Here is a 27,106-nt window from a genome sequence, read left to right as displayed (position 1 = left end):
ATTCCACACCACTCAAAGAAAGACTTACAGTGAAGACTGGCTAACGTTAAATACTGTGTTGTCAAATGAATTTATTAGTCCAAATCATGCGTTACCCTGAATGATTCATCACTGACATGGAGCAGGCTGATCACTGACACAATCACAACGAACCTGACAACCCGACTGCTGGAATTACTTTTTGTTGTTGCCACTACAATCTTGAGACACTAGATGGTGGTGTTCTGCTCATTCTACATATTCAACCTTTAATGAAAACACAGAAGAAAAATAACTTTGTTATTCTACAATTATTTGTTGTTTTACACATATTAAATATGATTAGATATATTCTAAATTACACACACACACAAACACACACACACACACACATACACACACACACACACCTGCCCCGCTGGCCGAGGGAAGTACATGACTCTTCCGCGCTGCACAGCAGTTCAGTGGATATGTGGTTGGATCAAGGTACAGCTGTAGATGGGTGGCTTAAGTGTATATATATATATATATATATATATATATATACACTGTAATAACTACAGTATATTATGTGATAGAGTACGAATGTGATAGAGTATGCATAAGTCTTCATTATGACCTTTAAACATAAATCCAACTTTGAATGTGGGTTATAAGCAGGAACTGACGTTGCTGGCAATGCTCAGCGGTCAAGCTCACTTGATATACTGAAATAAAGGCCAGTGACAGGTGGTATGCTTTTGTACTCACCTGAACAAGTGTGTTAAGTGTCTTAGCCTGCTGTGTTGTGCACAATATGCACCATGGTGTGACCCCACCCACTGCCACCTGAACATATATGGTTTTTCCGTGGACATGACCACAGACGTGGTATTGAAACCAGACAGTGAAGCATTTTCCTTGAAAGCAGAATCTATAACTTACTTAAGGCAGAGAAATTAATAAAGATTTTTATTTCTTGTTTTTTATTTTTTATTTGTTTCTTTTAGAGTTTCATTCATTTGTGGTAGAGTGAATGTAATATGCTGAACAGTCTTCTTAAAGAAACTTCATAAAGAAAAGTTTGTATCTCTGCAGAAGAAATGTTTATTTTCTTTTTGCTGTCCTTTAGTATTTCTTATCCTTGTAAGGTACTCTGTGTCTTTTCTTTATTTTCTTCTGTTGTCTGAGTTTAACAGTGGCTTGTTGCTTTGTGGTTTGGACAGGGTACTGAAGTCTGCTGCCCTTTTATGGTTATATTTGGCCGTTTCCCTGTGCAATTCCAAATTCAATTAAAGACTGATTCATTAACATACTCGGGGTTACGAACAGATTGGCTGTTAATGCGTGTTTCATGAATCCCTTAGGATTTTCTTATTTCCCTCTTATTGCGTTGTGCAAGAACAAAAGTTTGCATTCATGCATGAGGCCTGATGAGTATAATACTAAGCATAATCGATATACACTGGAGATCAAATTTAGAGAACAAATTTTAAAAAATGGTTTATTCTGAAATACTGTTGTTTTTTATAGTGTATACTGCAGTGCAGCTTAAGATCTTTATGATCTTGAGACATACATACTGGTAATAATATAATTTCTTTAAACTCAGTGCTAATATCTATCAATATAACCATTTCAGAGTTAAAATATCTGGCAGCTATCTAATGTGTGTGTGTGTATTGATATAGATGGGATCCTTTGTACACCATCAGCCTGGATATGAGCTTGGGAGTAAATAATGAGATGTTGGTTCTGAGTTGTTGACTTCTGCTGAGCATTCTGGGATGACAGCAGATTGTGTGGTGTGTTAGCTCTGACTCGCTGTGGTCCAGTAAAGCACTCATTGTGTTTCCACTCTTCTCTCTCTCTTCTCCTGTGCAACCCTGTGTGTATGTTTTGTGTGTGTCTCCAGCCTACATAGACCAGGTAGACATAGCCACTCAAGGCTGGTTCATTGGCTTGATGTGTGCCATCGCCCTCATCATACTGATCCTCCTCATCGTCTGCTTCATAAAGAGGAGTCGTGGGGGCAAATACCCAGGTAAGACTTGAGGAGCAATATTATCCCTCTGACAAAGGCTGACAGAATGAGTTGGATCTACATGAATAGAGTAGTGGATGGAGTCAATTTCCAACTGTAAATGCAAAACTGCAGATAAACTCAATGTTTCTTAGCTCCTCCTGGATAATTGAACAAAATTATTGGCTTTTGTTATGGTCACTGAATATAAATACTGCGTCTGGCAGTTGTCAAATAGCCCTGTATACTAGAGATATAGCATTGTCAGAACAAATTGTCACTGTAATCCAGAAACAGAACTCCCATTGTAGTCACTGAATTGTGCAAAAATGATTACAAAAACAATGAATTTATTCAATTTATTGAATCACACTCCTAAGGTGAAAGTCCGACATAAAATCATTCCGGGGTCTTTTTCTGCAAATACACTCATCAAATAAGCCATCGGGACATTTTTTTGTATAACAACTATTAACGTAATATCCCAGAAAGTTGCTAACAGTCAGACGTGGCTAACACTGATTAGCTCGGGACAGAGTGGTGAAGGCATTAAAACGTCTTTTTTAACCACTAATACTGCTCAAAATAACAGCAAACCTCTGCAGTAGCACGATAAGAGTCCCTACACAGAAAACAAAGAACCAATGGGCTCCTTCCATTTGGCTTTGACTTTCCATCCACTTGAATGGACTTTACTATGAGAGGAGCTGATACAGGGGCCAGTTGGTAAGTCTTTAAAACACTCTTTTAATGAACTCCCGGTTCACTTACTACGTTGTTGGTGGTTTGTTTTATGTGTAGGGACTCTTCTCATGCTACTGCAGAGGTTTGGTGTTATTTTGAGCAGTATTAGTGGTTAAAAAAGACGTTTGAATGCCTTCACTGTGCTGCCCCGAGCTAATCAGTGTTAGCCACGTCCGGCTGTTAGCGACCCTCCAGGTTATCTCCGTTAATAGTTGTGATATGAAAAAAATTGTCTCAATGGCTTATTTGATGAGTGTAGTTGCCGAAAAAGACCCTGGGATGATTTTACGCCGGAATTTTACTTTAACTTCTGTCTGCCATAACCAACACAGCAACAGAATCTGGAATTCTCTTACCAAACCCAGTAGTTTGCTCGGAAGTGGTTACATAATTGAATGTGAGGCAACAGTCAGGATTTGGGATTTAGTTGTGTTCTCTCCTAAACTCATTACACCTGTTGTATTTAGTGTGATATCTAATTTTTTGTTATTTACTGTGAATATATACAGTACAGTGTGTTTCTGCAGACAAATATTCTAAATGTCAGTTTTTAGTCAGAGAGAAAATATAAAACCATAGGTCATCACAGAGCTATAGGAAAAACAGCAACTGTCTGCTGTTTACCAGGTCAAGACACATTGAAGTGTAATAGTGTGCATTTGTGGATTGTGTTTGTTTTATCTAATTCCATTGTATCTAAATATATTTATTACTCCATAAAATTATTGTACACTTAAAAATAGAAAAAATAGAAATTTTGGTTCAGACACATTTTTTAAAAAGATTCATGCAACGTTGATGCTGATCTACAGTATGTACTAATTTATGATTCGGAAGAACAGAAGTTGTCGTGTTAATGTTTTGCAGTTTCTATAATGTCTAGGTGGTGGTTGCGTGACTGGTTTCGCAAAATATCTTGGTAGGTGCTTAACTGTGATGCTGTAACATCTAACACCCAGTAATGAGTTAAGTCAAATAAGGATAACACAACAAGATTAATAAGAGCAGTTCTCATACATACACTGGGAGTAAAGTGTGCTTTTAGGACTGAAGTACTAACACCTTACATACCCAAGCCACTGTCATATAACTGCTACTAAGACTTGTAAGTCTTAAAATATGCACTGTGTTCCCAATGCATACTACAGTATACATGGATTACTGGGGCAGCAGGTCACTGAAAAAAAACAGTCAAAAAAGTCATAAATGGAAAGACATTTTCACTCTATTTCACTCTATATTTTTGAAGTTTTTTACTTTAATTAAAGGTTGAATATGGTGAATGAGCAGAACACAACCATCTAGTGTCTCGAGATCGTAGTCGCAACAACAAAAAATAATTCCAGCAGTCAGGTTGCCAGGTTCATCAGACCCGGCCCAGTAGCTACAGGAGACCAGAGTCTGGCTGAGCCTGTTTGAACCCATCCCCTCCTGCAAATCACACCAGCTGTTAGCATTAGCTGTTCCAGCTAGGTAAAGATGAAAGTGATCTTAGCAATCAAGGAGAACCGTAGCCATTTGGGCGTGCATCTTAATGGCGTTTCTCTCCTTTCTCTCAGTCCATGGAGTGAATGCTTGGCCTATATTGACTCTGGTTTTTGCCTGTCTCCGGTCACTCAGCTGCTGGGACAAATAAGCAGCTGCAAGATTGGCAAACTCCATTTCACCCAGTGCCAGCCCACAGTAGCTGCACCCAACAACAGACAGCCCTGGCAACCAGCAACGCCCAACACTATTGGCTGCTACCATGGAAAAAGAACGGGACAGAAAGTCATTGTCAACCTAGTAAATAAAAAACAATACTTTCATTCTGTTCCCCTAAAAACGCCATGTGGGTGTATTATCTATTTATTTAAAAAAATAGCTTTTAACTAAGATTCTACATATTCAACCTTTAATGTCTCTCAGCATCTCACATCATGTCGTGATAGTGCAAAATGGATCATTCAGTTCATTAATTTCTTATGCCAAAGTAGTGCACACTCCACAGTTATTTGAGTTCTAGTATCAGTTTCTGTGATATATTGTAGTATTAGGACATGAGTATGGAATTGGGACACAGTGTTAGTTAACAGTTAAATAAATGAAGGCTAAAGACAAATATATGAAACTAAATTACCCCATACATAACAGAAGGATTTTATTTTCAAACTAACTCCAGGAACCCTTCAACATGTCGATGGTTTTGTGTGTCAAATCCAAGCGCAACATCAGTGGATCTCTCAGCCAAATGCTGAAGATGTTGCCTTTGTTCTTGTCTCCTCAGTCCGTGACAAAAAAGATCTCCCCTTGGACCTAGTAGATCAGAAAGAGCAGGATGGATCCTTTGATTATCAGTAAGTATATACAACAATCTGCAGCTGTGGCTAGCTTTGTTTGAACCCTGCCCTTTGAACTTATTTGAAGGTGATTTGAGCTAATTAAGTAGCAGAGACTATGAGATACAGTTGTGTTGGACTGCTGACAAATAAAAACACGAAGACATATCTGTTAAAACAAGTGTGGGGTTGGCTGAAATTGATGTGTTAAATGTTACATAACTTAACTGACCAGGAAAGAATTACTTCAAACAAGATCACAAAGACCTAATTTTCCTTGATACTGAATGGAAGCTTGGAGCTCTCAGTCCATTTCCAGCTCCCTCTAGTTATTGCAGTGGATATGAGATAATTTGAAGAATAACAGAGGCCTTGTTCACACCAGGTATAACATGTGTCTTGGGTAACTTGATCAAAAGTGGACTGCTCTCAGTACGTCACTTTACACCTGGCATTAGAATGTGTCTTCACGAGTGACCACTTGTGATTGAATATCACTTCTCGCTCAGTATGCAACTACACACATACATGATTTCTTTTTGCAAAGAACAAATGTGTTGATATTTTTAACATATTAGTGAAGTCCTGATCGTTTTAAGAAACTAAAAATATAAGGCCACTGTCTATAACTGACACTACGCAGAGAGTTTGATATTAACAAAAGATTAATTCCTGGGAGCCAGGACAGAAAACAGTAAGTGTTCCTCTCAGTGAGTACACACTACCAAATATACAAAATACTACATATAGGGCTCAGTCCGACTTAGAGGACAAGTGATGCCACACCACTGAAGAAATTTATAAAAACAAAAACAGACTGGGTCTAAGTCTTCCAGGCAAACTAAAAGATGTTTGACGCATTCATAATATATTTTTGACCTTATTGAAATTTTCCAACTTCGTGGACAAAGCCAGTGAATGATGTCAGGATGTCAGTTGAGTAGGTATCCCTTCACTGAACTGTAAAATCTAACAGTGTATCTTAATAAAAAAAAGTAAGTAAACACAACATTAACTCATTTCAAGAATTTAACTTAACTCAAATATGAATGAAAGTACTAACTCAGTTGTTTTGAGTGCACTAAAAATTCTGGAGCATTTTAAGGACTAATAATGTAATTCCATTTTTTCCTCTGACTTATTTTCTTTGAGTTTACTTTATATCAGTACAATAATGTAAGTCCTAAAGGCCAGGGTGCACTATAATTCTAGTAATTGCTTTATGCTTTTTTTTTGCAGTTTATAAATTTATAGATTTGATGTTAGTCATATAAACCAAGTATTACTAAACCACTGTTTTTACAAATGATTAATCATGTAAGTAAATTTCAAGTAAAAATGACCATTATATTATGTGACGACATCCCCAAACAATTAATATTAAAAATTGAGTGATCAAAAAATAATCATTGCCCACCAAAACTTTTTTTTGTCTTCATTTGTATTTTGGTAACTTCCTTGATTTCCTTCTGGCCATAGTGAAGTGAAGGTTCTATGATTATTATTATTTTTAGAAACGTAATGTCTAGAGCAGTGGTCTCCAACCCTGCTCCAGGAGAGATACTGTCCTGCATGTTTCAGGTTTCTACCTACTCCAACACACTATAATGATCTGCTGCTTATCAGGCAGCTGAAACTTTTTAGAGATATCAAAAACATGCAGGGTGTGTGGGTGTGGGTAATATGTGTATTTACTTTTGAATGTTCAGCATTCAAATAGATAAATGGTTTAAGTTGTGCCGGAAGTGTGTTTATTGTTTAATGTAACTTAAAAGGTATCCTCAAATGAAACAAGGAGCTACAAGTTGTCTTGAATAGAATCTACTAATTTGATTTAATGTAAGAAAACTGAGTAAATATAAATTTAGTGGTAACATTTGTGCAAAGAAGATGCATTCAAGTGTGTCTCACTTGATACAAACAAGTTTTGTTTATACATTTAAAATAAATTTGGATAAATACAACGTTAAGAGTGCAAAATACTTAATAGTTTAAGTTCAATTAACTGAATGGAATGAGTACTATTAACTTGATTCACAGGGTGTACACACTGCTAAAAGAATGTGGTATGAGTGATTGGATCTCAGTGCGCCCTCAATGTGTCCTGGGTGCATCCACACCTGTACTTAGAGATGTCCACTTGTGATGCATGTGTAGCCAGGTCTGAACAGGGCCAAAGACACTTTACTCAGACTTCTTTTGAAAGCAGAGTTTTTGGGCACAGAGGTGACAGCCTTAATTGATTAGTCCTTGAGCATGAATATGGCTCCTTCCAACACTAATGCAGATACATTTGGAAACACATCATTTTCTCCTCAAGCTACTGACTTTCACCCTTGAGCGAAGCTTTTCAGAAAGACTCCATAGACACATTTGAAAAAGCAAGTTTCGTGTTTCATTAAGAAGTAACAGGTGTTGCTACAGTCTCACATTTCTGTTAATGCTGTATGACGAATGAACCAATAGGTCTTCACACAGATGCCTAGAAATTACTGTTCCCCTTTGTTTGCAAGTAGCCTTTATGACCTGTGCTAACCCCTGTATTGTGTGATTGGCTAGACAATAAAAAATAGATCAGGGAACAGTCAAAGGGAGATACAACCTAATATGAACATCCATATCCATCGAAATGTTATGGCTAGTGATGTCCAAATGAAGCTTCATGAAGCATAAGTTGTATTTGTTGAGTCCACTAGATGGAGCTCTTAGTTTAAAGAAAAGGGCTCAATGAATGGCAATTCAGTGTGTTTTCAACCCCTTGTTGAACAGAGAGCTCCATCCATAAGACTCAAAATAATGAAAATGCTTCATGAAGCTTCATTTGGACATCACTAGTTATAACGTTATCCAACATCTTTCTTTCCATTCCAATGAATGTAGTTCTTTGACCATTCAGAGAGAAGAAAAAACATGTTGACTTTCAGGCATTTCTGTAGAGGGCAAGCCTTAAAAACTGATTTGGATGTGGAACTGTCTGAAACCCTTAATAGTGTTTTCCTGTGTGTCGACATTAGCGGGAATAGCTCAAGCAACTGAGTCATCATGCCATCCTGCTAGCCAATGTTCAAATTGCCACACTAACACCGAAAACACTAATCTGACTGTCACCAGATCAACTTCGTTCCGCCTTGACTCTGCCTAGCTCCACTCAACCATTTGGGATCGCTTCATAGGAAAGGGATTTCAGGTGGTCGAGCCAATCAGGACCGGCAGGTGGGGTTTTATAGATGTGACGTAGCGGAGTAGCGACCTTTGTGATTCAGACAACAATGGTGGCTCCCATTGAGGAAGCAGGTGTCAACATCAATACCTCTATTTCATCTTTGTTATCCAACCTAGAGAATCTTTCTTCTTTAAAAGAACACCAAAGAATGGCTCTGAAGGTTATTGTTGGTGGAAACGATGTTGGCTGTTCTGTCTGGCTTTTTCCTGCGTCGCTCTCATCCGCGTCACAGGTTGGTTTCCATGTGAGTGGTTGAAGTAGCACGTCAATAAGGATGGCGGACAAGTGTTTTATCCAATCATATGCAAGGATTTTTGATAAGGCCCAGCCTCCTGAAATCACTTTCCTATGGAGCGATCCCAGATGTATGAGTTAAGCAAGGCAGAACGAAATTTATATGGCAACAGTCATGTTACAAAAACACACTAAGCAGCAACAAAGGTGAATCCTGCTGAGAGCTGCCATGCGGTGATTATAAAAAGCTCCTGCCATTTGATTCTGCTTTCAAGTGTAGCCAAACTTTAAGTTGGGGATAGTTTGACTTTTAAATAATAATAATAATCATAATACCAATCATCACCAAATCCTGTGACTACTGTGACATATTGACTTATATTTACAAATAATTTATCTCTACAGAAAAGTGTTATTATTACAGGAATGGCACTTTGTCGTTGCTTGGTGTGTTTTCGGCGTTACACCATCTTTGTAAATCTGGACGCCAGTTCTAAAACCTTTCCTCATGCGAAGAAGGCACATGTGAGTTGTGCAGTGGACTGTATGCTCTATATTCTGTTAGTAAGTGATGTGTCTTTTGCTCCTTCCAGGTCCCACTGATCTTTGTGGCTTCATTTCTTACATGTCTGTTCTATCCGCTTTGACTAAAAACATGTCCAATTTAACCCGCTTTCTAATTCTAAGATGGACATGATCTAACTGTGAGAGTGCCACTAAGATTTGATCTTAAACTGTAGACACTCTGGAATGAGAAAAAGCCCTCTGAATCATGTTAACTTAATAGGTTACTGAAAAGATAGTATAAAGGCTCACATGTCAGTAAGGATCCTGTAATTTATGGTATTTAAATATATATACTATACAAAGCATTGGGGAATGTATTATCACTGTGGAGCTCTTCTTTGGTGTAAAATGTTTGGCATGGCAATAGGGCGTTTGATGGTATTGAAATTGAAAAGATGGCTCTAAATGAGTGCGAAGGGTAATTTCAAAAGAGTCACGATCAGCATTTATTATCATTTGAGTGGCACGGTACTTTTGTGCTTAATACTCTGTCTCGCATTGCCAGACCACACTTCGACTCTGCAGTATGGTCTGGCTACACCGGCTTATCATTCAGGGATGGGGAAAAATATCCTGGCTTGTTGCCTTGCTGAACAGGTAGCGGAGGGTAGTGATGTCCAGATGAAGCTTTATGAACCATTTTTATTATTTTTTGAGTCCTCTAGATGGAGCTCTCTGTTCAACAAAGGGTTGAAAACACACCGAATCACCATTCATTGAGCACTTTTCTTTAAAACGAGAGCTCTATTTAGTGCACTCAGCAAGTACAACTAATGCTTCATGAAGCTTCATTTGGACATCACTAGCGGAGGGCCTGACACTCGGACTACGCTGGATGCCAGGCTTTATCCTAGCACTGTACATCTGGTAAACCAGACTAAATACTGTGTGAGATTAATCCTTCTGTAGTGTGTGAGATCCTGCTTTGTTCTTTAATCAATAATGAGTCTAAGAAACCCAACCCATTTTTTCCGTTTAAGGTCATTGCTTTTCTCTGGTTCTAACCCTGACTCCATATCTGGTGCTAATCCTTCCAGCCCACTCAGCTCTCAGCTCTGTGTGTTTGTGTGCATGCGAGGATTTACACGCATGCTTCATGTGGAGATTGCCCTCCTTCCTCCTTTCTCTACTCTTCCTCTCTCTTGCTGTCTCCCCTGTTTCCTCACATCTTGTCCCTCTCTCTTCTCCACGCTGAAATGGGTCGTCTGTCCCTGACAAGAACGAGAACGAGAACAGGTACTTTGGTTTCAGCAAGGCTTCTGTCTTGGCCTGTGCATGTCAGGGGGAGAAGATGTTTCCCCTGGGCTATTGGGAGCGTGGGCTGGATAAAGTGTAGCTTATTTTCCCTGGTCCAACTGGCCTGCATTCGTTTTTGAAGCAGACAGAGGACACACGACAGAACGTAGCTGACACCTTAGTCATTAAATATGATAAGCAGATTGTTGAAGCTGAGAGCCAGATGTTGGTTCCTTCATGAGTGTCAAATTGTCAATCCAATAATCAACCACACTATCGTATCTTCACCTCTGTTCACATGATAATAAGGCCTGGATAGATAGACAGACAGACATACATTTTGAAAGGCTTTTACATTTATTACATTATATCATCTTGGTGAATTTACTATGAATTGCATACTTCGTACATAGGAAATAATAGTAACAGTAACAGTAATTCACCACAGGACAAGATGAAGGGAAATTACATTTCAGGTAAGATTTATTAACACAGCAGAGCAGCAGCAGAGGCTGTTCGAACATTAGTACACAGCTCCATTAATGTTAAAGTAATATTCCGTAGTGTTGCATGTGCATTTCTGTGGTCCTGAGTTGCATATGGGTCAGTCAATACCAAAAGAGCTCACCTGGAACTTCTCTTGGAAATAAAAAAAAGCCAAGAAGCATCCGTCCCCATACATGTTTTTCACCCTTTTAGAGGTTAATTGAACTGAATTTTCTTCCACCGGCTGACATTTAGAAAGCATTCGCCACCAGGTGCATGGGGCGAGAGATGGCAAGGGAAATCTATTTAGTTGTAGTGAGGGAAGGGAGGCAGGACCATATCGATGTTTGGAACAATTTGACACCCATACAGGACTGATTTGGACAGCAAACAACTGGAGAAAACATTTGGAGGACAAAAGATTGAACAGAGACTTCAAGGATCCAACCAAAGAAAAGTCATGACCTTGGATTCATGGATCTTGACAGTAGAAAATACTTCAACGTAAAAACATCAGGAATGACATACTCCTGTTTTCTCCATCTTGTTTTGCATTCTCTGAGGATCTTCAGTAGTTTGGTGTTCAGGACAAAAATTAAATAGCATTAACATTTTTAAGAAAAACTTTTATTTGTCAACTGCATGACAAAACATATATAGTGTTACAGTGTAGTTGTTTAACAACCAAGAAGAAGAATACAATTTATTACAACTTGGGTGTATGTTTTAATAGTTGGCTATCAGCATTATACAAACCATAGACTGTGTATGAAGATGGACAACAAGGCTCCACTTCCTCCCACTGTACAAAGGCGAAGCCAAACTTTCACAGATACGGGTGCCACCATGTTGTAATTTTGCAGCCAGAGTCTGCACTCGCCCGACCAATCGCGAGTCGATTACAGCTGTCAATCATTGTTGGACATTGACGTTTCACCACGTTTTCATAGCATCAAATAACAAATAACAACCAAACCTACAAGTAAATTGAACACTTGAACAAACATCAGTGTGATAAAAACTACCTACATCGACAGAAACCGTCTTTGGGGAAAATGTATTTGAGGTATACTTTGAGTTTTAGTTTGGCTCATGTCCCATCCATTGACAAGGAAGAGGTATGTGCTATTCCGAATCCAGCCACCGGGGGGCAATCAAAATGCTTTGGCTTCATTTTCAGGGACTGTCAGGCCGTCCATCGTTATATACAATCTATGATACAAACCATGTTAATTGCTGAGATCTAGGGATGCAGCAAGATCACTTAAAAGCCAGACAAGTTGAGAAACACAAGCACTTAGACCATCATACAGATTGTAAACAAACCTCCAGGTATGCCACATTTATTTGGAAGACATGAATAAGGTGAACAATTTATTCAGGGTTATAAATGACATTTCAGATGAGCTCTTTGAGTTTTACCTCCACATAAAGTGGTTCAGATAAATTGTTGACTTGTTTACAACTCAACCCTATTGCCAGACAAAAACATCCGTATTGTACAAATGGACAGCATAATTCATGAGGTGTGGAATTTTCCAATGTACTTAGGATGCTGGGCTGTGACATCTGTCTCACTGCTTATGTTTCTTGCGCTTGTGTTCCCATTCCTCAGCAATTGGTGACTTCCATGTCATTATATCTAATAGCAATGATGGCCAAAACCACAAAAAACAAGACCCAAATTGTAACAAGCTTCAAATAGATGGACATATGCTATGCTGCCCTTCTCTCATTTATTTTATTTAAAGTTCAAACTTTATTTGTTTCATGCCTTTGGGATTGTACTGATTTAGATGTCCCCATTTCCTTTTCAGTATCTGTGTATTTTGTCTGGTTGTCCATCTGTGTCATGACTCTCTTTTTGTTCTACCCTTCTCACTTTATGACTGTGTCCTTTGTCTCTTTTTGGGATTTATTTTCTTCATTTGGTCCATAGGTCTCTTGAAAGGTATGACAGGAGAAGAGTCTCGCCCTGAGTTATCTTGATTCAGTGCTACTCATCTTCTTGCTCATTTGCAGTGCATGTTAATTGATTGTCTGTTAGAGTCATTCCAGTTTAAAGTATATCGGTCAAATTAGAGCATTTCAAAGCATGGTTAATCCAATATTGGATAATAATATTCATAAAATACAAATCTGTCAATTAACTTCCTGACCTGTTAATCTGTGTCATTTGCATGAGATTGCAGATGGGCGAGTTTACATTCTGTTATGAAAGGAAAGTTATCTGAAACTCACTCCCATTTTCTATGTTACTTCCCTTAACTTTGCTCTTCTCATCAACAAATCACCTAATCAGATAATTGAATCATTCCTGAATCTGCCCTCTTTCAGTCTGCAGAAATTTTGAAGTCACTGAAATCAAAAGCTGTATCTTAAAGCCCCTGGTTAACTGAAGCTGCTGGTGCAGTACGCTCAACAAATGAATGCAAGCTTGGCAAATGTGACCAGGGCAGGTGGTTTATGAAAGGCTCTGCCTCTTGGTCAGATCAATTGAGTTAGCTGTAAAAGATGCAATCTTGAAGTGTTTCAGTGGCACTGGTGCATAGAGAAATGTGATTCTGATATACTGACACTCTCAAAGGATGGAGTAGATGTGTGATTGAGTCTCGCTCCCGCAACTTTTGACAAATTTCACATTTCAAGACCCCGAAAGTCATAACAACAGTTATATTCGTCACGTTTGACGGACACACCACCGAAATATGTTGACGTATGCAACCAGACAGACCAGGGGACGAAGGTTAGCCCCGCAAATAAGACGGGTGGCGAGCTCAACACAGAAGCCAACGTTAGCCTGTCAGAAGAGCACTGCAGAGCCCTATCCACTGATTTCAAAGCCTCCATTTCAATGCTTGAAGCAAAGCTAGACCACGTCCACGCCACAGTGCCCGACCACGCTCAGAAGATAGTCCCCCATGAGGTAAATGCAAATATACAAGACGAGCGCCTGCTAACACTGAAGGCCTCCTGTGCCACGCTAGCGGCGAGCAACCCGAAGCTGTTAGCTAAAGTTAGCGAACCTGGAGTCCCAGAGTTTGCGGAATAATATCGGAGTTATCGGCCTACTTGAATCAGTGGAGAGGCCACACGCTATCCGAGAATTCAAAGCCAGGCCAGAGAGTACGGCCAGTCATTATCAGGCTGCACAAGTACCAGGTGAAGTTGAGGATCATACGCAAAGCCTGGGCCAGGAGAGGCCAGAAGTGGTTGAACAACGCCAGAAATACAGAGAGGTGATGTCGGAGCATTACAACCTGGGCTTCAAACCTGCATTGCTGTTCCCTGCCAGGCTTGTCATCGTGATGAAGGACAGAGGTAAGAAGAGGCTATCTGAGTCTCTGAGGCTAGAGACTGGATGACCACGGTAGGCTATTGATCTCACTGTGGACGAGTCACTGTCAGGCTATCTGGATAACCCTGAGTTGCTGTGATGCCAACTGTAGAGCTGTGCTTTAACCAGCCCTGTCCGGGCCAGAGTTTATTTTATTTTTGGACCGCAGCATTAGTAGTTACGGCCCTGATGGACTGCTGATATTCTGACTGTCAAGAGTTTTGAACAGAAATCACTAAGTGGGTTTTTTAACACACTATGGTCATGTTGTCTCGAGGTCCAGTGATTTCTGATTTTCTGATTTAATTTATGAATTCTTGTTTTTTCATTTTTTTTTGTGCCTGCTTACACTATTATGTGAATTCAGAATTCATCTTCAATCGGTTCTCACATCATTTACATGTGGATTTCAGTTTGTTATTATATTTTTTCTTCACAGGTTATATATATATATTACATAATTTTTATCACTCACAACCACAGGGTTATCTAAAGTATTCTTTCTTTCTGTTACTCATTTAGTCAAATGGTTTTACTGAAGCCTGAAACTGATCATAAACTGATGTATAGTGGGGATCTACATCAATACAGCCTATACATATGGTTTCATATAGGCAGGTATTCTATTAATCTGGTTTGTTGTAGAGGAATACCTTCACGGCCTGCCTGCCTTGAGACATCTTGGTGCCCTAGGCTGGCTAATTTACTTTACGTGTTTTTTCGCTGTTTGCTGTTTTTTCTCTGTGACTTAAGGGGTCAAATACTGTTGCTTTTTGGGAAGAGACCCCAGAAGCTCAGATTAGCTGTTAGCTGCGAGCTGGAGAGCTTAGAGAGAGTAGCCCTCAGTGTTGTCACAAATGTTATTGTTTTTTTTTCTTTGTTGTTGTTGTTTTATTCTGTTTTGTGTGTTTTTTTTTGGTTTGCTTTTTGTTCTGTTTCACCTTTGTCCCCATTCTCTTCATCCACTTCACTACATAATACTTTAGGACATGCAGTGTCAATCTAACTCATTATTATTGTTCCTATGGCTAATGCTGTAAAGACAGGTACTGGAGTGCGTGTCATTTTCTGGAATACTAAGGGCATGAACAACGCAATCAACATTGGTAAGGTCTTGACACAGTTACAGCACCTTAAGGGGGATGTGATGTTTCTGGAACTGTTGAAACTTGATGGAACCTACTCCACCTCTCCATCCCGTCCTTAAATAAGAAATGGCTACTACTACATTTGGAACTCGGCCTCTTAATGACACGTGTAGTGGAGAGACAGCTGTGACAATCCAAAGCTTTTTTGAGCAAGGAGATAAGGCAGGGTGACTCTTGGCGCAGCAGCCCCGCGCAGCTAGTGCTTTTAGACTGATCTCTAAAATTCAACTACAGGACAGAAGCCACACTTCTGATCCAGTGATTATCAATAAGTCTTTTTCTGATTTTTATACTGCACTATATACGTCTGAATGCAACCCAATTTCTGCAGCGACCCCTAATCCTTTAGACCATTTAAGGTATCTTCAGATTGATATAAATATCTCTAGGGAACTCGGTAGACCCATAGATCTGTTGAGGTGCATGAAGCAATCAAGTCTATGCAAAACAGGAAATCTCCTGGTCCTGATGGTTTTACAGTTGAGTTCTTTAAGGCGTCCTTGATGGTGTTAACTCCCATCCTTGTGAGAATGTTCAGTGACTCCTTTACTGAAGGCAGACTGCCAGTGACCTTGTATGATTCAATTCAATTCAATTCAATTCAATTCAATTTTATTTATAGTGTCAAATCATAACAAAAGTTATCTCAGGACACTTTACAGAGTAGGTAAAGACAACACTCAATGACTTATTTATGATTTACATAGACCCAACAATTCCTCTGTAGAGTACAGTGGCAACGAAAACCTTCCCTATAACAGGCAGGAACGTCAGACAGACCCAGCTCTGTGGAGGACGGCCATCTGTCTTGACCGGTTGGGGAGGAAGAAAAGGAGAGAGAAAGAGAGAAAAGACACACAGATGGACAGAGAGAGACAGACAGACACACTTCCAGAGATGCAAGCAAAGCCTAACAGTAACTATAATATTTATAGTAATGTGAATATGACGTATATGTTAAGGCAGTTAATACAACAGAATAGTAGAAACAAGCACAGCTAAGGTGACAGAATATGAAAATGATAATAATTATGGTGGCAAACATGATCAATGATGAGTAGTGGCAATAGCAGCTACGATACAGCTACAAATTTTATAGTTTATTAAACTAGTGATAGTATATATGAGTAACAGTGACAATAGCAGCAGGAAGCGTCATGTAGGACCACGGCAGCAAGCACCACCACGATAAGCAGAGACCTGCGAGACGACAAAGCAAAAACAGCTCCGGGGAAGAAGCTGAATCAGTAACATGCATTGATGGGACATGAATGATTCAGACAGAGAGGAGAGAAGCTCAGAGTATCAGGAAAAGTATTATCCCCCGGCAGACTAGGCCTATAGCAGCATCATTAAGCAGAATAAAGTCTTATCGTAAGCCCTAGCTGTAAGCTTTATCAAAAAGGAAAGTTTTAAGTTTACTTTTAAATAAGGGGACAGTGTCTGCCTCCCAAATAACATTTGGGAGTTTGTTCCACAGGAGAGGAGCTTGGTAGCTGAAGGCTCTGCCTCCCATTCTACTTTTGGAGACTCTAGGAACGACGAGTAGCCCTGCATTCTCAGAGCGCAGAGATCTAGTTGGGTGATACGGTACTATGAGCTCTTTAAGATACGACGGAGCCTGACCAATAAGAGCTTTGTACGTAAGGAGAAGGATTTTAAATTCTATTCTAGATTTTACAGGTAGCCAGTGCAGAGAAGCTAATACAGGAGAAATATGTTCTCTTCTATTTGTTTTAGTTAGTACACGAGCTGCAGCATTTTGGACCAACTGGAGACTCTTAACAGACTTATTGGAGCAGCCTGATAATAAGGAATTGCAATAGTCCAGCCTAGAAGTAACAAATGCATGAACAAGTTTCTCTGCATCTTTCTGAGACACAATGTTCCTAATTTTTGCAATATTACGCAGGTGAAAATATGCAGTCCTTGTTGTTAGTTTTATGTGACAATCGAAGGACATATCCTGATCAAAAATAACACCCAGATTCCTTACTGTGGTGCTGGAGGACAACACTACATCATCCAGAGTAACAATATCTTTAGCTATTGAATTTCGGAGGCCTTTGGGGCCAAGTACAATAATTTCAGTTTTGTCTGAGTTTAACATCAGGAAATTGCAGGTCATCCAGCTTTTTATTTCCTTAATGCACATTTGAAGTTTATCTAACTGATGGGTTTCTTCTGGTTTGATCGACAAATATAATTGTGTATCATCAGCATAACAATGGAAATTTATGGAGTGCTTCCTTATAATAATTCCTAAGGGAAGCATATATAAGGTGAAAAGAATCGGTCCAAGGACAGAACCCTGTGGAACTCCATGACTAACTTTAGTGTGCATGGAGGATTTGTCATTAACATGTACAAACTGAGATCTATCTGATAAATATGACTTAAACCAGCTCAGTGCGGTTCCTTTAATGCCGATCAGATGCTCTAGTCTGTGTAGCAGGATGTGATGGTCAATAGTGTCGAAGGCAGCACTAAGATCTAGTAAGACAAGTACAGAGACAAGTCCTTTGTCTGAAGCTATTAGAAGGTCGTTAGTAATTTTCACCAGTGCTGTCTCAGTGCTATGATTTGCTCTAAATCCTGACTGGAAGTCCTCAAATAACTCATTATTATGTAAAAAGTCACACAACTGATTGGCAACTAATTTCTCGAGGATCTTAGAGAGAAAAGGAAGGTTAGATATAGGTCTATAGTTGGCTAGTACCTCAGGATCAAGACTGGGCTTTTTAAGAAGAGGTTTAATTACAGCTACTTTAAAAGACATTGGTACATAACCTGCTGATAAAGACATGTTAATCATATCTAATACAGGAGTGCTAATTAAAGGTAACACTTCTTTAAGTAACCTAGTTGGAATAGAGTCTAGAAGACAAGTAGAAGGTTTTGATGCTGAAATAGTAGAGTTTAATTTGTTAAGGTCGACTGTAGAAAAGCAGTCCAAGAATATTTCAGGTCGTACAGTTTGTAAGGTTCCTGGGTTTGATGAACAAATAGTGCCAAGCGAGTTGATTTTGTCTCTAATAGTTATAATTTTGTCATTAAAGAAGGTCATGAAGTCGTTACTACTGAGGGTTATAGGAATACATGGCTCAATAGAGCTGTGGCTCTCTGTCAGCCTGGCTACAGTGCTAAAAAGAAATCTAGGATTGTTCTTATTCTCCTCTATTAAAGATGAGTAATAGGCTGCTCTGGCATTACGGAGGTCCTTCCTATAGGTTTTAAGACTTTCTTGCCAAACTAAGTGAGATTCCTCCAGTTTAGTGGAGCGCCATTTACTTTCCAACTTTCGCGATATTTGTTTTAATTCACGGGTTTGTGAGTTATACCACGGAGCTAACTTCCTCTGTTTTATTATCTTCTTTTTTAAAGGAGCAACAGAGTCAAGTGTTGTTCTTAGAGAGCCTGCAACACTTTCAACAAGGTGATCAATTTCAGAGAAACTAACGTTAGTGCAGGAGTCTTGAATATTAGGATGAGGCATTAAAGTAAATGCAGATGGAATCGCTTCCTTAAATTTAGTTATAGCACTATCAGATAAACATCTGGTGTAGACACTTTTACCCAGTGGTGAGTAGTCCTGTAATATGAATTCAAAAGTTATTAAATAATGGTCTGATAAAATAGGATTCTGTGGAAAGACTATTAAGTCATCAATTTCCACACCATAAACCAAAACAAGGTCGAGGGTGTGATTAAAACAGTGAGTAGGTCTATGTATACTCTGACTAAAACCAATCGAATCTAATAGAGAGATAAACGCGATACTGAGACTATTATTATCGCTGTCCACATGAATATTAAAATCCCCTACAATTATTACTTTGTCGGATTTAAGGACTAAATTTGACAGAAACTCTGAGAATTTGGACAGAAATTCAGAGTAGGGACCGGGAGCACGGTACACTATAATAAATATAATCGGCTGCACAGTTTTCCAGGTTGAATGTGAAAGACTAAGAACAAGACTTTCAAATGAATTATAATTTAGTTTAGGTTTAGGGTTTATTAATAGGCCTGAATTATAAATAGCTGCAACGCCTCCTCCTCGACCACTGCCTCGAGAAATATGAGTATTAATATGACTGGGAGGAGTGGATTCATTTAGGCTAACATATTCTTCGGGACGCAGCCAGGTTTCGGTCAGACAGAGTAAATCAATATGGTTGTCTGATATCAGATCGTTTACTAATACAGCTTTAGATGAGAGAGATCTAATGTTTAAAAGTCCACATTTTATTTTCTGATATTGTTGCATTGTCGCAGATTTTGCGTTGATTTGTATCAAGTTTTTCTTTATAGCTCCTCTTCTGTTCATTTTTGATCTGTTTAATTTAAATGATCGTGGGGCAGACAGTGTTTGTATACTAAACTGAGCTGGAAAATGCTCCACAGGGAGCGCAGAGAGGTGTGTAAGACTGCCACTCTGCTTCCTGGGCACCTGCGATAAGGGCAGCGCAGAGAGATGTATTAAACTGCGACGCTGCTTCCTGATCCCAACACTGGGTTGTCATGGTTTTACACCGCTAAAAACTGCATCCAGGTTTTTAGATATGAGAGCGGCACCCTCCAAAGTAGGATGAATACCATCTCTCCTAATAAGACCAGGTTTTCCCCAGAAAGACTGCCAATTATCTACAAAGCCCACATTATTTACCGGGCACCATCCAGACAGCCAGCGAGGGAATGATGACATGCGGCTATACATGTCATCGCAAGTCAAGTTGGGCAGGGGACCAGAGAAAATTACGGAGTCCGACATAGTTTTTGCATAAGAACACACCGACTGCACATTAATTTTAGTGACCTCCGATTGACGTAATCGGGTGTCATTACCGCCGACGTGAATAACAATCCTACCATATTTACGTTTATCCCTAGCCAGAAGTTTCAAATAGGATTCAATGTCGCCCGCTCTGGCCCCTGGGATGCATTTTACTATTGTCCCTGGTGTCACTAAGTTCACGTTTCTCAAAATGGAGCTGCCAATAACCAGTGTTGTTTTCTCAGCAGGCGTGTCACTGAGTGGAGAAAACTTGTTTGAAACGTGAACGTGCGGATGGTTAACCATGGGCTTCGATTTAGAACTATGCTTTCCTCTCACAGTCACCCAGGAGGACCCTGGCTGCTCAGGGATTGCCGGGGGAGGGCTAGCAGGAGCTAACGCTACACTATGTGGCTTCGCACCGGCTAAAGTTGTAGGTGGCTGGCTAGCTACTGTAGCGTAGCGTATGAGGCATCTATTTCATTGCTTCTGAAGAAAAACAAGGATCCTACCTCATGATGCAGCTACAGACCGGTCTCAAACGTAGATTGTGAGATCCTTGCTAAGGTTCTCACCCTCCGCCTCCAAAGTGTGATGTCAGCAATAATTTCACTAGACAGACTTAACATAAGGTAGAAACCCATTCTTCAACACCAGAAGGCTGCTCAACATCATATTCTCACCTGGATCAGACACTCCTGAGGTTGTAGTGGTGCTAGATGCAGAGAAAGCCTTCCTTTAAGGGAAATTTGGCTTTGATTCTAATTTTATTTCTTGGGTTAAGCTTCTGTATGTAACCCCCTCTGCATCTGTAAACACTAACGGTGTCCGTTAGTCCGGCAGGGCTGCCTGCTCTCGCCATTGTTGTTCAACATAGCCATGGAGCTACTAGCCATCTGGCTTAGAAACCAGAATAAGTTTGGAGGCATTACTCATTTTGGTGATGGCAATTACCTAGTTATTTACTGTGATTACGTCTGACATGGGTTGTTGGGAGGGATAGTGGGATTCATGTTGGAGTTTTTTCTTTTTCTTTTTCACTTTAAAGCAGAGGCTCTGACACAATATGCAATTATTGTACTTTTCTTTGCCTGTCTGCAAAAATTCAATAAAGACATTATTGAATTTAGTCTGTCAGCTGCTGTGCTCCTCCCTCCTGCACACTGGATATGATGTTTAATTAAACCTTTATTTATCCAGGTGAGTCCCATTGAGATTACAAAATCCCTTTTCCAAGAGAGCCCTGGACCAGATCGCAGCAGTACACAGAAGTTTCAATAGTTCACAAAAAAAACACAAAAAACACATTTAACAAACCCGTATTTGAACATGCATGCAAACATTAAAAAATATAAAACCTACAGCAGAAGCTTGCAATACACAGTTTTAAACAACATATACACAAACACATAAAAACATACAGCTCACAGTACAGTCTTTCAGATGACATACATGCAAACATTAAAACAAATGAAACAAAGTAATTATTCACAATAAACTGTTTTAAACAACATACAAAACATAAAAAACATACAGCTCATTATACAGTCTTTTAAATGACATACATGCAAATATCAAAACACATAAAACAAGGTACATGGTATCAGGTTCCAGCTAGGGAAGTTGTCATAAGCTCCAAATGAATTAGCCTCAAAACTCTAACAGTTAAATGCTTTAATTAGGATGAGCGTATCCCAGTACAGAACCAAAGATTCATGATGAGACGAGTTGAAACTTGCAACTACTTGCAATCTGCAGGTTTGCAACAAGATGGTGTATTATCCCCATAGCAACGACTCTCTGTACTTTTGCTCTAACTGATTTACACTGATTTCCAGGCTTTTTTGTAGCTGGATATAATTTGTAGCACTAAAATATGAATGAGGATAGAGATAGCGAGATACTTGGTGCAGCTGCATTCTCTCTCTCTCTCTCTCTCTCTCTCTCTCTCTCTCTCTCTCTCTCTCTCTCTCTGTCTAGTCTCTCTATAAGTACCATAATCCTGTCTAGGACATTTTAAAACTTTACCATAATCGAGTATGAGAAGGTATGTAGGCTCAATCAATCTTTTTTTTCTGGCAACACTGGAAACGCAGGATATTTTTCAAAAGTAAAAACCTGACGTTTTCCATGTGAAGTGTAAAAGTTATCAATTAAATTACCTCCATATTTGTGCTGATGAGTTATGAGGGCATCCACACCTGAATCAGTAACTTACAGGCCTTCTGGACACTCCTGGTGACAACCATCGACTGTATAAAAAATGGATGTAGCCTCTTCATCAAGGTCCGTTCTCTCAACTTGATCCAATCGCACTCACACAATCGCCACCCTCATTTCCATACGTCCATCTGGCTGACGTTTACCTCCGAGGAGAAGTGAGGGCCTGCAGCTAGCTGTCACTCAAGAGGCAGTGCCCCTAATAATTCATGAACTTTAACCTCCAATAAAATAAAAACTAGCCTTGTACAAAAAAAATGTATCCCCCTCAGGGTTGTCATGGAGATATGACCTAAACAGACAGACTAGTTTTTGGCACTTCCTTATCAACCAGGATTTCGCTGTGGTGGGGGCTTTGTGACAATACTTTCCTTTCAAATACAACTACGCTGCAGTGTGGAAGTATTTGGACAGTGACACATTTTTCGCAGTGCTGGCTCTGTATATATTAAGGTGTCCTGACTTGTTAACATTGAGCCAAGAGAGATATTCTTGACTAGTTAACGTTCTTATCGGTTAAAAGATGTTGACCTTTCCCTCACATTTACTTAATTTATGGCAATGTCCTACTCTCTTCATCTTTAATCTTTAAACCATTGTTTCAATCTCTGCTTTTCTCACTCTCTCTCATTGTTCTCTGAAATATTTTTTGAGAAAATAAATAGTAAGATAAATAGCGGATTTGGTATTTGCTGAATTTGAATTGTGTCAGGCTGATCATGTTGCATCTGCCATGGACATTTCATGCTCCTGATTATTAACATGTATGGTTTCTAAAATGTATCAAGTGATGTCTTTGTTTCCTGCAGTGTTTCAGCATGGCGCATGATGATTCTGAGAAGCCACAGTAGTGTAGATTATGTCCTCTCCAATGGAATCTTAATACATAATGTTTGATAACTTTGAAATGCAACATACAGACCCGAGCAGAGAAATCAAACAGAAAATATCTCATCTATGCATCCTTGAAGCACATTCCTGCTGATACTGTATGCTACTGGCACTGATTTGAACTTGCAAGCTAATGCTAGTCAGTAGCTATCTCTCCTGTGCATGAAGTTCTCTTTCCCCTGAAACCAGAGGTAGGAGACATGCAGTCATGCTCTGAACTGAAATCAAGCACAGGTCCACAAATGAGGTTCAGTGGAGTTTCCGTGCTTCGATCTCATGTCAGAATATTGTCACCATTTAGCATGTGTCTTATTTGGATGTTTGATAGCAGTATTTATGTATTTTAATCACCCCTGTCTCCTACTAAATACTATATGTTTACTTGTGTGCTTGGCCAAACGTAGTTAATATTTTCAATGGCAGTATTTTTTCCAGTCCAGGAAGTGTGTTCTTATAGAAGTCATGGGGTGAGGTTATCACAGATAGTTCATGTGTTGTAAGGTTTAGGGATTAGGTAAAATGAAAAAAAAAAATGAAATATGTTAATAATATAGATACATTCAATGAAGTGCTGATTAAAAACTTAATCCAGGCAATTACATTTCCTATAAAACATATTAGTACATATTAGTTTTATATGAACGTAATTACCAGGAGACAGGGTTGCTTTTAAAACAGAGGCGAATACTGTGTAGTGTTCTGCACAATCAACTTTTAACTTTAGCCCAAGCATCTTTGGTATAAAATGCAATGCAGCTATCTTTTTAAAAAATATGTTTGAATTTTCTCAAGTCTAACTTGATACATTACTCATATGCCATAAATATGTTGAGAGAGTGATAATAATTCCTTCTATCCGTATGGGTCACAATCATAGACTGTATAAAAAATGGACGTAGTCTCTCCATTGAGGTCCGTTCTCTCAACTTGATCCAATCGTACTCGCCTCTGGGAGTCGCCATCTTGTCAGACTTTGACTTTTATTTCCCTTGTCTCTGATGGAGATTACACTGGCTCCGCGAGGCGAGTGCAGACACTACCATGTCTCTAGTGTAAAACACACGGGCTCCGGGAGTGAAGTGCAGGCAACATTTATGATCAATGATTTAAACTGATATTCAACACAGTACGGTGCCTTTTGTCTGTAAAACACCGACCCTCACGGCCCAAATCCTGCTGGTGCTCCACATTAGCATTTAGTGTATGTGTCATAGATAGTGGGCTATATTGCAAGTCATGGTGCCACAGATATAGGACCAAAAATATCCTGGATACATGCAAAAAATGCCTTCTACATTCAGGTGAAGCTACTATGAGGATTCAGCAGTCTCATATCTGAGGGTCAGACTTATTCAAAAACAGAGTTGCACACATGGATTTGTTCATATTTCGCAAGGATAATTATTGTTGCCAGACTGGACTGGCAGAAAGTAGCCTGATAGTATAATCAAGTATATTATAATTATAGTATAGGTAGCTGTTATATATATATATATATATACATCCATCCGCCTTCGACCGCTTTTCCCATCGGGGTCGCGGGGGGGCTGGAGCCGATCCCAGCAGACATCGGGCGTTAGGTGTCCCTGGACAGGACGCCAGTCTATCACAGGGACAGGGACAGAGACAGACAACCATTCACACTCAAATATTCACACTCACATTTATATATATATATATATATATATATATATATATATATATATATATATATATAGACAGATACTCCTAAAATAATACAATAATCATTAAAGCATAAAACAAATAAGTGAAATTAAATGTTATCCAACACATAAGAATACCATCCTTAAAACACAAACACCAACAACAACCCCCTAGATGAAGTGCTTCAAATGCATTAAAAACCTCTGCCCTATTGAACAGTTATTAAAGATCATGTTAAACAGTAGCACACAGCTATGACAGAATAATTGGTTTACACTTTAGTTGTAATAAACTGAAAAGACATTTGTTTTTGTTGGTGATTAGATATAACTTTTAGTCCCAAAAGGTACAAAAAGTAGCCTTAACTATCACAATACAACCTTTATATAAAAAGAAGTGCAACTGGGTGCAAACCACCCAATCTGGCAATACTGGTCTATAATCACTCCACATAGATAGTTTGCACGGTCATAATTTTTATGCTGAAGGCAGACATCTGTAAAGGTTCCACGCAGAGGATCACATTTATGTCACACAGTCGGTCCCTTGTAGCTAGGTGGACTATCATTTGAGCAGTAGCCAAATCGAATCTCTCTAGTATGAAATGATCTCTACAGTGGGTGTTTCCACAGACAGTATTTACTTGCTGTGGAGGGATGCGTCCTGGAAACTTTTTCATCCTTGTATTTTTGTTGCTGGGACAAAACATCACCAGTGAAACCGCTCACAGCTACCAGGAAGAAGATATCCACTTAGTTTGACTAAGCCTCATAGTAGCTTCGGCCAGATTTAAGAATAATCTTTTCATAGAATAAAGACTGTGGGTCTTGTCTCCATCACTCAGTGTATCACTCTACAAATTAACTGCTTCATGGCCAGTATGCTTAGGAGGAATAAATACAGAGAACTCTTACAAATGAAAAATAGCATGTGAGTACTGTATTCATATAGAATTAAAATGATTCCAACCTATCCTTTAAGGAAAATATGGAAAAGAAATGAACCATACAAATCTAACAAGCAATCTGACAAGACATAAGTGACCTGTGCATTGAGTCACTTCACCAAGAATTAGAAAAGATGTAAATGTGGAATTAACCTAATTTCTTTACCTGCGATCCCCATAACCTTTCACTTTCCCCTTTCAACTTGTGCCGATGGGAACGTCAGGGTCCCGGACTCCTGTAGACACTGTTTGACAAAATCCTGCTCCCAGTTTAACCTTTATCTCTGCTCTTCATTCACCTTCGCAGCAGTGATGAGGACAACAAGCCTCTCCAGGGCAGCCAGACGTCGCTGGATGGCAACGTGAAGGAAAGCGACGACAGTCTAGTGGACTACGGCGAAGGTGGTGACGGCCAGTTCAACGAGGACGGCTCTTTCATTGGCCAGTACACAGTGAAGAAGGACAAGGACGAAACGGAGGGCAACGAAAGTTCTGAGGCCACCTCGCCCGTCAACGCCATCTACTCGCTGGCATAGCGCCGTGGCGGCACACGGGGACGCGGTGGCACCCTCTGATTTGAGGGCGTTACGACCACCAGACACACACACACACCCACACATTACTATATATTAACATATGAAACACATTAAACACAGAAGAAACACAGCAGGGCCTGGGAACACAGAAGAGGAATTAGACCACAAGCCTTTAAGCCTTTAGTTTCCAGCTTGAAGAAATTGGCCCATCGGAGGTGACGTCTGGACAAAGAGGACAATGCTCATTTTTCCTCTGCGCACTGCCTGCCCTTACACAGACTTGAAGTGTGCCTTTGGGGCAGCTTTCAGCACTTGGAGGCATCAAGCATTCTGTAGAATTTTTTTCTTTGGTTCTTTTCTGCTCCAAACATTTTCAGTGTCCCTGCTCTCCTTCCTGAAACGCCTTTCATACCTCTGTGTAGCGTCCGTGTAAAGTACACACAAGAGGTCCCTAACACACACACTAGCCCCATTCTGTAACATATCAGCTTTTAACCATCAAACTCAACAGGATGCCGGCAGATATGTTTATCATATTGATATTTACTCAGTGAAAGATTTTATTTTTCCCACAACTGGTAGACTAGTCACTGAATCTTAATGAGTGCTATAAACAGTCCTAGCACACATTTTAGTGCCCTGCAAAACTATGCACCTCCTTCATACTATTTTGGATTTAATCTGGTTAATGAAAGTACACATTTTGGGTTTATTTTTTTACCACTTACAGTCTAAATCACATGTGCTTTTTCACTTTGCCTTGTACAATGTGGTAGACATGTTTTTCTTACCTCTAG

At 39.5% G+C, this 27,106-nt stretch overlaps 1 protein-coding gene across 1 annotated transcript in view; it reads left to right on the top strand.

Annotated features, from left to right (window-relative positions):
* The window catches only part of nfasca (neurofascin homolog (chicken) a), a 115,136-nt gene extending 88,443 nt beyond the window's left edge, over positions 1-26,693 (top strand). The window contains exons 27-29 of the mRNA XM_083939120.1: positions 1,874-2,002; positions 10,276-10,303; positions 26,081-26,693. Coding sequence (XP_083795246.1) covers positions 1,874-2,002; positions 10,276-10,303; positions 26,081-26,309 — 386 coding nt within the window. The 3' untranslated portion in view covers positions 26,310-26,693. The remainder of the gene's footprint in view (positions 1-1,873; positions 2,003-10,275; positions 10,304-26,080) is intronic.
* Positions 26,694-27,106: the final 413 nt, after the last annotated feature.

Source organism: Echiichthys vipera (genome assembly GCF_963691815.1).
Source record: "Echiichthys vipera genome assembly, chromosome: X".
In the NCBI taxonomy this organism is placed as follows: Eukaryota; Metazoa; Chordata; class Actinopteri; order Perciformes; family Trachinidae; genus Echiichthys; species Echiichthys vipera.
The sequence above is the reverse complement of the archived record's forward strand: the minus strand, read 5'-3'. Positions and strand labels throughout refer to the sequence as shown.